At 44.4% G+C, this 14,704-nt stretch overlaps 1 protein-coding gene across 1 annotated transcript in view; it reads left to right on the forward strand.

Moving 5' to 3' along the window:
* Positions 1–1,500: 1,500 nt before the first annotated feature.
* fndc3ba (fibronectin type III domain containing 3Ba) overlaps positions 1,501–14,704 on the forward strand; it is a 40,463-nt gene continuing 27,259 nt past the window's right edge. The window contains exons 1-2 of the mRNA XM_049740676.2: positions 1,501–1,681; positions 13,386–13,531. Coding sequence (XP_049596633.1) covers positions 13,415–13,531 — 117 coding nt within the window. The 5' untranslated portion in view covers positions 1,501–1,681; positions 13,386–13,414. The remainder of the gene's footprint in view (positions 1,682–13,385; positions 13,532–14,704) is intronic.

Below are 14,704 nucleotides of genomic sequence, written 5' to 3' on the forward strand. Positions count from 1 at the left end.
CTCGCGCGCGTGCACGTGCAGCGCGTGCACGTTATCGTCCATCGGCCGGTGGTCCTGCATGATCATAGACACAACACGTATGGAAATGCACCTCAGCCAGCAGCTGGCTCACAACTCGACTACAAAAGACGTTTTGGTGGTCCAAAAAAATTATTTTAAAGGGGAAATCAAGTCAAAAAATGTCTTTGTGGTAAAATTTTCAATTTGGCTCCACAAACCTTTTTGATCAATATTGCGTTCATGAAATAAGAATGAAACAGCAAAATCCACGCGATATCCATTTTACCAATTCCTTAAAATTGTTGCAGCATTTTTACATGGCTACAGGTTTATCCATTTATTTTATTACAAATTGAAATATATGCACAAACTTTTCTCAGAACCACAACGCTGCTACTGGCTTTCTGGAGGCTATAAAAATCTCCGCTCCAGGCCGTGTTCCATTTAGTTGAAAGCGACTCTGGTGATTACAGGGAGGCGAGAGGCTTTCAAGTTATAAAATGGTACGAGAGAGCAAGAAAGAACGAGAGCGAGCAGCTGGCTCGCTGTTAAACATCTGGCGCTTGCTGACGTTCATAGCCAAGACCTGCCTCCACAACTACTGCCCCTCCTACTCAGCACTAGAACTTATCCAACATCAGTTTTTTCTTTGACTTAACATATCAGTTTGAAGGATTTTACTTTCACTAGAGTTGAATCAGTACTTGTACTGCTGCAATTCAAAGTGTTGCTCCTGCTGTGACCTCCCTGGCCACCAGGAGGCAGTATAATACAGTCGTGCAAACACAAACGCTGGAATGCCGTATTAAAGGTTTTCCATTGAGGATAAAGAATATATGCATATTAAAATTGTGACGATCGAAGCTAACTGTTAGCATGTCAACGGCATTCTTCATTCTATGTCCACATTAAGATAGCAGAAATTCCTAAAGCAATGTTGTTTGGTTGTCTGCAATATGTTTTTCAGGTCACTTGTATGTCAAGATGACCCTGGAGTTGTCCTGAAGTACAGTGAATGAGTATGTTTGTCAGCTCCGTCTAACATTTCACCACGACGTCACTGGATGGTTGCCCCAAGTTGATGCTTTTAAGGCCCTTCCCTGACTCATCTGCTTCCATTTATCTGCTGTGTTGAGTGTGTGAGAAGCAGCGATGGAAAATGTCGGTAGACATGGGCGGCCTTTTAGCGGACGGGTAGTTCATCTTCAGCAGATTTGAAAAGTTTTGCTTATCCTTCATCCAAGCCAAAAATGTTCTCCCCCTCGAAAAATCCCCCAAAAGCTGACTTTTATTTTGACAAGGAGAAAAGTCGGTGAAAAAAACGAAAACACAAAAACAACATTTCATTCTGCTGATGCAAAGTCTGTTTTTTTGTTTTCCTCAGAAACTTTTAGTAGGACGATTGAGAGATTTGCGTTGCGCTTTTAGTGTGTGTCATTACGGTAGGGGCGGGATCTGGCCTCCCATGTGCGTGGACCGTTTGATTGACATGGCGGAGCCTTGCTCGCACTAGTCCGCGTCGCGCCGCGCCAGCAGACAGGCGAGCAGGCAGGCAGGCGAGCTCCGGAGCCTGGGAATAAAAAAAAAAAAACACACACGCACACATCGCCACCATCACCACGACGAAACGAGAAAAGCAGCCAACATCGTCCGCTCTCCACGTTGTTTCATTCGCAGCGAGGTGAGTTTCAACTCTTTCTCAACAAAGGAGGCCATGTTGGAGAGGGAAACTTTTATAAAGTGCGTGCGTGTGAGAGTGTGTGTGTATGTGTGTGTACGTTGGTTGCGCTGACGCCGGCAGTCTGAGCCACTTGGCCAAGCACCGTCCAAAAAGGAGAGCGGAAAAAAAAGTCACTTTTGGCTGCGTTTACGCGCTTTCGAAAAAGTGCGTCAAAGTGGACTTTTGCAACTTTTTCCACCGTCAAAGTGGACTTTTGCTGACTTTGGTTTGGATGGAGAGTGAGCAGCAAACTTCAGCTTCTACTGCTAAATCTCTGTTTTGCTTTGCTTTGCATTGAAAAGTCAACAATCAGGGTCGAAGATGCTGACGAGGCGATTAGCTCGTTTTTTGCAGCAAATGGCTTTTTTTTTTTAAGACACTCAAACCAGGCAAAAAATGTCTCACAGCTTTACGTAAAATACTCTTTTATCGCTCACAAATTAGTAACACAACCCCTCTTTTTATCTCTGATATTTCTTAGTGATATCATGGAGACTTTGTTGCTTTTGGGTCATTTTGTGCTTTTTCTTTTTCTTTTTTTTCCCTCTCCCTGCACAATGAGGCGTTTAGGGAAGGAAAGAAAAAAAAAGTCTCCACTCCAGCAGATCCTAGCATTCCTTCCAGCCAGCCAGCCAGCCTCCCCTCTCGCTCTCTCTCTCTTTTTTTGCCTCCACCTCTCAGAAACGACTACGTGTCTGTTTGTGCACCAACACATCTTCCAAACTATCGAGCCACATTTTTCTTATTTTTTTTGTCATTTTCATGCTTCTAAAAAAAAAAAAAATCCCCAACAAGTGGAATACAATGCACGCATGCACACGTGCGGTTTGATCGTATTCCCAAAAGTTTGGAATCTTTCTTATCTATGGATGACCCCCCCTCCCAGCCGACCCCCCCCCCCCCCCCCCCCCCTTTTCCCTCTTGCTTAATAGTGGACTCTGGATCCAGGGGGCAAGTTGGAGAAAAGAAATGACACTCACACGCACATTTTTGTCAGTGCAGAAAAAGAAGAAGAGAAGGAGAAATCTGATCCCAAATACATGACGTCACATGACATTCCTTTAGTGCAAAGCTGATGTGGCCGTGTTTTTTTTTTTTAGACCTTTTACTTTGCTAAGAAGTAAAATGGGGGGACGGGGAGTGATGATAATGTAATAAGGTGATAGTTTTTCTCCCTGTGTGATTATTTTTGGACAGAAAATAGTTGTTTGTTTCTCAAATGGTTGACAAAATGATGTCTGCTTGGTGTACATTTATGGTTGTCTGCTTTTTTTGTCTTTGTCACATCAGTGAATTGATGAGGATTGACTTTTGATTTGATGGTGTCAAATTATACTTTGGCTCAGGATACGGCTTTAATTGACAACCTTATGTAATACTTCGGCACCGTATGTGATTCTCAAAGTGGTACGCTAGCTCCCACTAGTGGTGTGGGGTGGAAAAATAAAATCACTGACTAAAATGTTTGACTTTCCTGTAGATTACATACGAAAGGTACTTTTTAGATGTCGACGGTCGAAATATTAGGAACAACTGTGATGCCATGCGTCTCCACGTGGCCACTTAAGTGTAATTAATGTCACCGCAGTAAACTTGGCCCCGTTTGACGAAGGCGTTCGTGTGCCCGGGGGCTATTCCATTTGACTTTCTGGAAGCTTTCGCGTCGCTGTTATAGTGATGTAAATAATCCCCCTCCCGCCTCCTGGTGTTTTCCTAATGTTAAGCCTCAGCGGCCTTTGCGTTTCTGCGCAATCAGAATGTAAACAAAGGAACGGTCCAGAAGATGCCGGGGCAGGAATGCTCGGATCTTAATGAGTGAGATTTTTTCCGTCCTCTCGTTTTGGTTTGCGGCAAAGCTGGGAATGCGTACAGCTGTCGGATGTTTGAATAATAATAATCTCCTTTTTTTTTTTGTTGCCCGTAAGAGCACAGAAGCTGTTGTTCACGATGGAGTCATATTTCTGTGGCCTTTTTCTTCCGTGTGCATAGGTCAGCGGGTTGAATAACACTTTATATAAGTGAATGACCTGAGTTCCATAACCGTTGCAGATTTGTCTCCCAGGTACAAGCGACCTCGCTGCTTCTCGGGCTGTCTGAGTGGCAAGCTTAACGTAGATTTATATAACAAGACATTTTTTTATTATCCAATAATTTGACAAAAACCAACAACTCACATTCTTCACATATTCAACAAGTAGACAAACATTTCACTTTGTGGTTGTCTACTGTTGGAGTTTCTAAGGCTACGCTAACGATAGCATGGTGGCGCTTGTCAAAATTCTGTAACTTATTTAGATCTGAAAATTAACAACCTTAATGCATCACATACAAGGTCACCTCTATTTTTTTACCATCCAAATTTTCTTCCAAATTATTTGTCTTTTCTATCTTTGCTAGAACAAAAAAAAACGATCGTAATAAAACTTTGGAGAGGCCATAATCAGTTTTCAAAGACTGCAGTGTCAACGTCCTTCTGTTTTGCACAATGCAACACGTGAACTTGTGCTCTCTCCCCTCCGGCGCACACGCGCAGACATTTCCCGCGGAGAACTCGACACAAACCCGCTCTATAACGTAAGCCGACTGTGCTCACAACGTATATGTTATGCGGCCCTCGCGGGGAGGTCTGGAAAAGTCTGCGCGCCGCGTGTTTGTTTAAGCTGCTAGCGGCCGCTAACTGGCGTCTATTGAGTCGCACATGAATGCCAACCTTGATTCCCCCTCATCAAAACATAACGTCGGGGCTGATAGAAGACGCCAGGGTCACCGTGCCCTCGGGAACCTTCGGTCACTCATCGCATTGCAGAAATAGAACCCCAGCACTTTTGTTTTTACACCCCCCCTTTTTTTTTTTTTTGGAGCTAGACTTCAAAGAGCCGCGACTTGTTCCTATGTATACAAACGGCTCATTTCTGTCAAATATTGTAAACAGATCTGTCTAAATGTATTTCTTTCCATTTTAATCTTTTGAGAATTAGGAGTTCTCGCAAGAATAAATTGGACCATTGTGTATTTCTTCTAATAAATGTGGAATCTAGAATGAAATCGTAAATTCAGAGAAATGTTCCAAAACTATGGAATCCCTGAAGGGACATTTGAGGGAAAATCAATTAATTAATTGTCTTTTTGTCCCACTACAAAATAAGACTCTTTACTAACTTTAAATAAACGTTAGCGCTGGTGACATCTCGTTCGCTAGGTGTCGTGCAGGTAATAGACGGGGTCAGGGAGGGGTCGAGGCTCGGAGCGCATCGCCCAAAGGCGAGCAGCGCTTTTGTGTTGCTTGCTTGTGTGTTGTCAGAAAAGGAAGATGTAGCGGCTCTCAGGTTACTCGGGCAAGACAAAGCTTCCCTGCGTGGTGTGTGTTGGGGTGTGTGTGCAGTCCCTCCCCCTCGTCCCCTCCACATTATCTTTGACCACCATCATGTTTCATGCACCGGGTTTGGCTGGAATTGAACTTTTAATGACAGGGGTAACTCGGGGCTGATCGATAAGGCCTTAAAATAAAATCCGCCCACAAATTTGTAGTTGTAATTGATTTCACCGTCTTTGCTAACGGAAAAAGCAAATGCCAGCGTTCCAAATCAATTTAGCTTGGTTTCTCTTGTGACCAAAGATGCCAACCGATAATATTTTAATTTGCGCAACACAAACAAAAACATTGTTTTGACTAATTCTTGTTTTGTATGTGGAACTTTATTTTTTTTTACCTGCAGGTGTCATTGTGGGAAAACCTGAGCCAAATGTCGCAAACTGGCGGGACTTTGGTGTGTGTGTGTGTGTGTTCTCGATAACCTCGCTGGTGCTTTCACTTTCCATTTCCCAGCATCCTCTTGCGCTGTGTTGAAGTATCCCAGCATCTCATGTTTGCTTGGCACCGAACTGCAATGTTTGCCCTCCTCCCCCTCATCCCTTCTTTCTTTTCGGGTCCATGATAGCAAGCTCTCCTTCCCTCACACAAACTCCTCGACCCCCACCCCCCTTGATAATTTCCTGCATTGTTGACCACCGCTTCGGGAGGAGATAAAGAGCAGCCTTTCAACTTGCTCCCCCCCCCCCTCCGTATTTGAACATGAAAGCTCTTATGAATGAGTTTATTTGCGCTCGACGACTGAGAGCGGGACGATAAAACCTCCCCAAAGACATTTTATGAATTAAATGACAGAGGGAAGGAGGGGTGTGATGATTATTGCTAGCAGATGACTTGAAAAGAATGTGAAAAATGCACCATAAAAGCGTTTCTCTCGCCCCCTCCCATTGGAACAGCAGATATTAAAAGTCTACACACCCCTCTTCAAATGCCAGGTTTTTATCATTGGCAAAAGTATTTTTCACCGTTTTGACCCCATAACTAAATTGATTTCTTTTTTAAAGCAGGAAGGTAAGCAACTAAGATAGCGTGGTTGCATAATTGTGCACACCCTTGAATAACCGAATCACGCCACTCAAAGTCCATCTTAGTCAAAGTTGTTGATGAGTTTAACTTATTCTAAGATCAATATATTCAATAGTTAACCGAGAAGTTGCACAAGGAAAATTGACGTTAGCACGTTTGCATTAGCATGTTGTTAGTTGATCCCTCCAGACTTTTGTCTTTTTTTTTTTTTTTTTCAAAACTGCATCTCTGAGGCGTCAGCAGCCGGTCGCCATCTTCCCCCGCTTGCTAACCGCTTATTTTTCCAGATTATGCGACGGGATGAGTGTTTATGCAACGCCTGCGTGCGCATGTGGAGGAAGTCGGTGTTATTGAATGTAAAGCCACATGTTTTATTGCGTTTCAGCCTCCCCCTCTCAGGCATGCATACTCGATTGCCCCCCCCAACCCACCCCCGCCCTTGTTCACCCTCACCCCTCCCATCCTCACATACCTGTCATTTTTTTCCCCCCCAAGTCTTCTCCTTGAGCCTCTTTTGGCCTTCAGCAGGTCCTCCTCGAGTTCCACTTGTCTGACGTTGCCCCCGCATGACCACACCAGATTCGGATCGAATGATTTTATTTTCTTGGAATATTTTGTTCGCTTTCCAGCAGCTTCTTCTGCAGCAACTCTGACAGCTGTCAATCAAATCGTCTCCTCATTTTCATCTTTGTGGCTCAAACGTTTTCCAAATCCATTTTGTTCCGCTTAAGTCTGCTCAGAAGCATGAAAATGGAAAGATACCTGTCTCCCATCCTCACCCCCCCCCCCTTCCAAGTCACACACACACAGGCTGGCGGAAATACACACCCACATCCCTGAATGACTGTGTGAAATCCTGAGGCTGATTGGGGAGGAGGAATGCAACCTTGTGACCCCCGGCTGTGGGGGGGGGGGGGGGGAGGAGGAAAGGGATGGGATGGGGGTGAGGGGCGGGTACAAGGCGTTCGTCTGCGCTTGTGCGTGCATGTTTGTGTGTGTCAGGTAAGACACATGGACAGCAAAGTCTATGTCACTAAAAATATAGTTCCGCTTATTTCAACTTTTTTTTCCATACATAAACACACACTCATGAAGCTACTCTCATTCATAAACACAAGCAGCAGTAGGAGGAGTTAGTGAGGCATGTAAAGGACCATTCAGGGTTTTCTTCTTCAAAGCCTGTCTGTGTGCGTGTGTGTTCTTGTCCGTCAATATTGAATTGGGATCACTTTTTATTAAAGAGGCTTTTTTTTTTTTTTTGTGGGAACATTTTGCTTGGTCCATGCAAGAAAAACTGCTCGTATGTGTGGCATTAGAAGATAAACATATTTGTGTTGTTGTGTTTGCTGGTAATTTGGACTTTCCCATATTACAATGTTTCTTTGTGATGGTTGTGTGTTTTCTTTCTATAGAAGTGTGGCACCGCCTTTAACGTCCCACTTTAGGGCATAAAAGAGAAATGTGTGTGAAGATGTTCTTGTCTTTATATGTTAATCGTGCCACCACTAGTTTCTAGAAATACAAAATGCTAGTATGAGCTTCTTCCACTCTTCTAGACTGTTTTTTATGTGTTTGTGCGTTTCTCAAGTCACTGCGACTAGACTTTTTCAACACAAGCTTTTTTCACGGCTCATAAAGCCGCGCGTGTGTGTTCCCGACTCGGCATCTTAATTAGGAGCCGTGTCATGGAGGCGCGCCGAAATCATTAGCCTCCGTCGTTTCCGCCTCGCCGCGCTGCATAAACGCCACGGAAAAGTCCAACCGTCATGTCTGGCTGTAGGCGAGGCTTACGAGTACAGTAACAGTACACTCTCCGACCGAGCGTATCGGTTACATCGAAACAGTGACGTTCCTTTTGAATGACGGGCGAGGAGGCCGCTGACGGCACGTCTCGAGGGCTCGGAAAAATCTTTTTTTTTAATGGCTTTCCGAAGTTACGGCTTGTTTGCTGGAGGCACAAACTCACTTTTTTGTTCCCTGCAACTGTAAATGAGAAGCGGACACAGCATTAGGGACACCCGAAGAATGGAATCAAATGATCATGCAAATTTGGGTTGCAGGTAACACGTTTTAATAATCGATTATTTTGTCTATTTGTCAGCTGTGACTGAGCTTTATTGTGAGCGCTTGGCGTCTGAAAATACGAATCATATGTTGCAAATATGCTGAGTGTGCACAAAATGCTCAGCTGGGAGGAGGATTGTTCATCGTCTGCCAGCAAACACACACACTGCATTGTGTGTGTGTGTATTTATATTCTGTATGTGCGGTTGAGTGTTGGAGCCAACGCATGCATACCTTTGTGACTGTTTCATGTACGTTTGTGCGTGCGTGGATTGAGGAGCAAGTGGCCGTGTTTGTTTAAACTGCGCACGCTCACCCATGTGGGACAATTTAGCGGGAATGAGAACCCGCCAAAGCCACTCAACCGGGCCGCCCCCACCTTCGCTACCCCAAAACACATCAAGCTTGCAAAAAAAAAAAAAACTCCTGAATGGGTGGTGGTCTGTTTTTTGATGGTTCCATGACGGGGGCAGGTTAAATCTGGAAGTAGGGCACGAGAGCAGTAAAAATGTGCTACCTTGACTTCCGAGTGCTTTGTGAGAACGATACGACAAAAGTGTAGTTATGATGGTGAACTAGACCCAGGAGGTTTTTTCAGGTCGTATCAGAACCCAACCAGGCTGGATGAAGTGTGTGTCCTTCAATGCTAGCACAGGGATGTCAAGTTTAGCACTGGCTTCTGCCCACGCTTGCCAAATAGTGCGCCTGAAGTCAACGAGGGCATTTGGGGATGTGAATGCGAATGGTACTCAATAAAAAAAGGAAGAAAATCTGGAAGCAGTGAAGAAGATTTAGAAGAGAAGTGAGTCATGGTCATGTGCTTGTGGGAGAGTCGGCACTTCCTCAACAACAACAATAACAACACCTGTGGCACGCTCACAAAAGTATGGGCGACTTGACAATAATGATGTTTTCAAACATGGACGCAAGCAGTGACGGTGGTGACGGGAAGCAGAGTGTGTGTGTTCAGGGGGGTCATTTGTGTGTGTGTGTGTATCTTGGGTGATGTAACAGCTGGAAACTCGACTTGCGATTGGATGAATGTTGTTAGGTCACTTTGTCTTGTTGTGTTTCGATTTAAATTGGACTCTTCCACGCCCACCGGCTGACCTACATTCCTCCTTTCCTCTTTTCTCGCCTCCTCATTTCCTCCCTTCTTCTTCCTTTTCTCCTAGCCTTCTTCTCATCTTTCTCCTTTATCCGTTCCCCAACTTAGACCTCTTCCCCTTTTGATGACATCATCATGGTGATTGCAAAGAGATGGCGCCAAAGGACTACTTTTGTCTCAGTGAAGTTCCTCAACTCACTAGATATAATTTCTTGGGGATTGCATCAATTTATAATATGCTTTTGGAAGTTGATCCGGCCCTTTAAATGCTGTACATGTGACCAAGGACAACAGCTCTTAATGTCTCCATTTCCATATGTGTGTGTGTGTGTGTGTGTTACGTAAGTGTGGTCTCTTCCTGCCAATGAGGCCGCCGCTTCTTCTTCTTCTTCTTCTTTGGAACTGTCAGCAGCCAGATGAGGCCCCGCCAACAGGCTTTTTCCCGGCAGCCGGTTTGGAGTCAGGGCACCGTGTTTTAACAGGGAGCAGGAATGCAAGGGAGGCGGGGTCTTTCCAGGAAGTGCATGGCAATAGCGAGGGATACAGGATTTTTTTGGGCCGTGATGGTTTCCCTGGAAAAGAAAGATATGAGTTGGAAAATGCATTGAGCATTTGCATGATCAATATTTCTGTAATTTTCATTGCATTTGTTTTGCTGTTTTTGTTGCCCCAGAAATTGCTGATTTAAATTGTAATTTTTTTATTATAAACAATAATGAAATGTTATATACTCATAAAATATATTTTTTTAAAAATTAAACTATTTGCTAGAATTTACAGATATATTTTTTTTCTATTTATCTTTTTGATCAATTATGTGATGATAAATGTTATTTATAGCCATGAGCTGTTTTGAAAATATCACCAAAGTCACTTTGTCTTCTGTTGTGGTTGATGTTCCTCGAAAACCAGGCTTGACGAGAACACGACACGCATGGCTGCTTATTTAAAGGAGGCAGAGAAGTGCTGAGGACATGTTTTTTTTTTTCTTTCAAAAAAAAAAAGTGGGATGCGTCCCAACTCGCCGCCCGCCGCACATTTCAGAATTCTTTGCATTTAAAAAAAGGCACCTGAGAGGCAGCAAATGAGAGAGTGAGCTTAAGAGCAAAACTCTATCAAAGAGTCATCCAGGGAAAGTATAATTGCAACTGAGACGCCCTCTAATCTGCAGCACAGCTTTGCAAGGGCCGTTCCGGAATGTTCCACTCGCTTCGAACCGGCCAAGTAAAAAACTTTTGAATTGACACTTTTAGCTCCACCATGGAAGTTATTTTTGCATTATCACAGGTTTGTTTGTGTGCAACTTCCTGGTCACACTTCCCTTCAAAGTTTTTTTTTTTTTTCGGGAACAAGAATAGTGTAAAATCCACAAGATACGTTCACACTGCTAAGTCAGAAATATTCCTTTGTCTAATTTTCCGCTTTTTTTTCCCCCCCTGGTGTGAACAGTAAAAAATCAAGTGTGTGTGTGGACATTCAGTTCATTCAATGTTGGGAACGCTTTGTAAAGATTAACACTCACTTCCCTCATCCTATTTTAATTTCCAAGTCACACCCTGTCCTCAGGTCACCTCAAAGTCTAATTGCGGAAAGCTGTTTTTTTTTTGCTTTTGGCTGTGCCTGTGCCTCTGTTCAATCCCAAATCTGGGTTTTGTTAAAGCAAAGCTTCACTGTATTTTTTTTTACGTCATACCAGATGCTTGTGTCATCTAATCTTCTTGTTGCAAAATGCTGAGACATTGGTGTAAGTGCCTTCCTCCTTCCTTATTGCTAAAGTGAATTCCCGCCTGGTGGGCACATTAGCATGCGGTCAAAGAGCGACAAATTCTTGTTCATGGCTGGAATGTGTGACGTGGACCCCCCACCCTTCTTCCCGTCCGACCAAATGCAAAAAAAAAAAAAAAAAACCCCAGCAGTTCTTTCTTTTTTTTTTTTTTTTCCACGGTCACTTTATTGTCTAGTTTTTCTATGAAAGTGCAAATTAGATGCGCAGCTGAGCGTTCAAATTACAGTGGTGACATTTTCCCGGGGCGCACAAGGGTCCTAAAAAAGCCTTCGTCATCCTTTAAAAAGAAACGTAAAATTTAAAGCTGCACTTCAGTGGTCTTTAAATGCACAATAAACACAACTGTGTGATTTGGCGCACTCCCAGTGGTCAAATATATTGGACGGAGAGAGAAGAAGCTGCAGTCTCCCATACCTGATTGGAAGTTTTTTTTAGTTCCGTGAAGTACCAAGAACTAAAAAGAGTTTCACTCCTTTGAAAATCTGGCCTCACTTCTGAAGGAATGTTTTTGTTTGGGCTTCCAGTCATATCTCACATCGCTGAAACGTTTGGAATGAAACGTTTTTGTCAAAGCGTCATGGCCGTCCATCTTTGGACCCTGGAGAAGTTGCCGAGAAGTTTGTTGGTACACGGTGTGATTGTGTGTTTGTTTGTTGCGCGAGGGTCCATTTGCATTCCGCTCCACCCGTTCCTCACCGTGGACGACGACGTATCATTACTGCAATTACAAGGCTGCTGGATGGCAACACACACACACACACACACACACATGCACTTGCTCAATGCAAACACACAGGCTGCACATGTGCTACTGGCCTATGTGGGAAACCTCTTTTTATAAATCCTCCCTCTGTCTTGCCCAAGTGTGTGTTTGTGTGTGTATGTGCGTATGCATGTGTGTGTTCACTTCAGCCCAACATTCCTTTCCACCCTTCTTTGCCCCCCCCCCACCCCACTTCGCTGTATCTCGATGTCTCCTCCACTCCACCTCTGTTAAGAAGGTACTCGCACAATCTGAGTGTGTGTGTGTTTGTGTGTGTGTGTGAGAGAGACAGTGGGTCCCTCCTTCACTGAATACCTTTTGTAAAAGGAGCTGGGCTTGAATGGGAGTGGTGTCAGTGGCAGTTTCCCACCATATTTAGCAGCTCCGCCCCCCCTTTTTTTTTTTTAAACTACACACAAGCACACACGTACATGCTAAATTAGCAATTAAATGCTAACCCAGGAAAAAAATGTCAGCAGAAATTAAAGGGACTTGAATGCAAAAGTATTAGGATGATCTATTTTGCATCGTGCATTAGCTTTAAGCTAGTAGGGGCAAAAATTGCAAATTCATCTCATTTAATGTAAATCTCTTTTTGAAGAAATATTCTGCCAAACTGCTTCGACTTCACCGACGCTTCAGTTTATCAGCCGCATCATTTGCGCTGGCTGAAGAAGTCATCAGCACGCCTCCTGGAAGGCCACTTAATGGTGGCAGACACAACAAAATGAGATTAGAGCAAGTAACCAGACAAAAGCTCCCCTATTCATTTTCAGGCTAAGTTGGACTTAACCTTTTTCGTATTTGCTGTAAATGCTCTTAGAAGTGCCAATCAAAGCTTCTTAAACATCTACGTGCAGTTTTGCTTGAGAATATTCAAAATGTGTGTGTGTGTTGTGCAAATAACTTTGCTGCAGTAGTGGAAACGTGTAAGCCAACTTTAAAGGTGGTCTGTAAGTTCTTTCTGCTCTTTGTCTCTCCTTCGCCTTGCTCTTCTTTTTCCTGGCGGCGTGGCGAGCGGTGTTACCATCTGTCTACGATGTGTCCTGGAAGCTACATAAACGCGTGTGTGTTTTGGAGGCTGGATGGCCAGGCCGAGCTGGGAGCGGGGCTCGGCCGGAGAAAAAGACTTTGCGGTCGGAGCGCAACTTGTGATTAAAAGTGTTGAGGCGGAGCCAACATGGCAAGGGTGATGTCGGCGTGTGCGTGCAGACGAATGTATGTGCGCGCGTGTGTGTGTTTATGGGTCAACAGTGCGAGCTGCAGCTGTGGGATCTACTAACCCTTTAAAGACCTTGTTGGTGCAAAATGCGTGGATGAACAGTATTAATATTTATTTTTTACAATTATAAATAATAATTTGTGGTATTGTCTGTCTATGTGTGTTGCACCACCGTTTGTGTTCAAATATCTCGACTTCAAAATTTGAATACCTGACGCTCTTAATGTCGGATTAATTTGAGAAAATGAGAAAATTCAAAATCTAACTATACGACTTCCTGTTCATGCATGTGTGCCTGACTCATATGTTTTTGTGTACTTTCCCAGGTAGGGCAGTTGAGTGAATTTCTCCATGAATGTACGTCACAATGATGATGACAGACCAGATTCCACTGGACTTGGCTCCGCCGCCTCTCCTGAACGGGGAGGTCCCGCTCATGCCGCACATGGTTAACGGTGATGCAGCGCAGCAGGTAAACACACACGCCTCGGGTTGCACCATGCACGCACAAAAACACGGTCTAAAGAAAGGGTGGTGCTCCTCAAGGATTAACCTAAAAAGACAAGACTATACACAAACGTGCACATTTTCCCTGAAGGTAACAATTAAAATGCTTCTTTCAAAAAGGTCACATTTCCGCGATTGTGTCACACTAATATCGGAAAAACAAAAACACACACACCCACAGCAACACTCAGCAAAGTCTTTTCAAGCTGAGTCACATCCTGGAGGGACACTGACATGTTCATTCAGTTTTAAAAAAAAGTTTTCATTACAAAGCACTTGTTGAGGTCCACCAAAATCTTTTTCTTGACTTTGTCTGGCGTGCGTGCAGCGAGCCACGTCGTCCCGGTGTGGACGTACCTCCTCTCCTTGCTTGGCGGGGGAGTTTTTGGCCACGGCATGCTAGCAGTTAGAGTTTTTTTGTGTGACTCCAAATCCCTGCAGCCTAAATTTAGTGTGCAACCAGAAATGGAGACCAATCATTATGCACATATGTGTGCGTGTGTGTTGAGTCTGTCATATGAGGAGTCGGGAAACATTTTAAAACGGAATATAGTAAATGTAGAATATGGGAATTTTAGTATATTTTTCACAAAAATTATTATTTTTTTCTTTTCCCAAGGTGAATTAATAATAATACCCTGGAATAATGTGAGTCGGATGAATTAAGTAACTGCGTGAAATGAAAACGGGAATATGTTCCTGTGTGAATGCTCTGAGGATTCACACAATGACGTAAAGTAGCTCCATCATTCCACGCTCGGCCTCCGCCCACTCGCTCTGGCGGAGGGGTTTTCTCAGCCCTCGGCAAACGTGGGTCACCCCGTAGTCGACTGCGGTTCCCATAGCAACAACAGCAGCCGCCGCTGCAATAGCAGCCGGCGGGGCAGGAAGCGTGCGATTGCGAGGAAGAGGAGCGGCTCGGCGATGGGCGAGCACGCCGACTCCCGAGGCGGGATATGACGGTTATTTTTTCAACGGCGGCGCACCTGTAGCATGCAATGGAGGGTCACCTGTTTCATGTCTACAGCCACGTGTGCACGCTCAACCATCCGCACGCCGACAATATGACGGTGAGGCGGGGACGTGGCGCGCCGCCGCCGCCGCTTTCAACGGCCGCGTTATGTCACCACCATCAATA

This window comes from Syngnathus scovelli, chromosome 14 (assembly GCF_024217435.2).
Source record: "Syngnathus scovelli strain Florida chromosome 14, RoL_Ssco_1.2, whole genome shotgun sequence".
Lineage (NCBI taxonomy): Eukaryota > Metazoa > Chordata > Actinopteri > Syngnathiformes > Syngnathidae > Syngnathus > Syngnathus scovelli.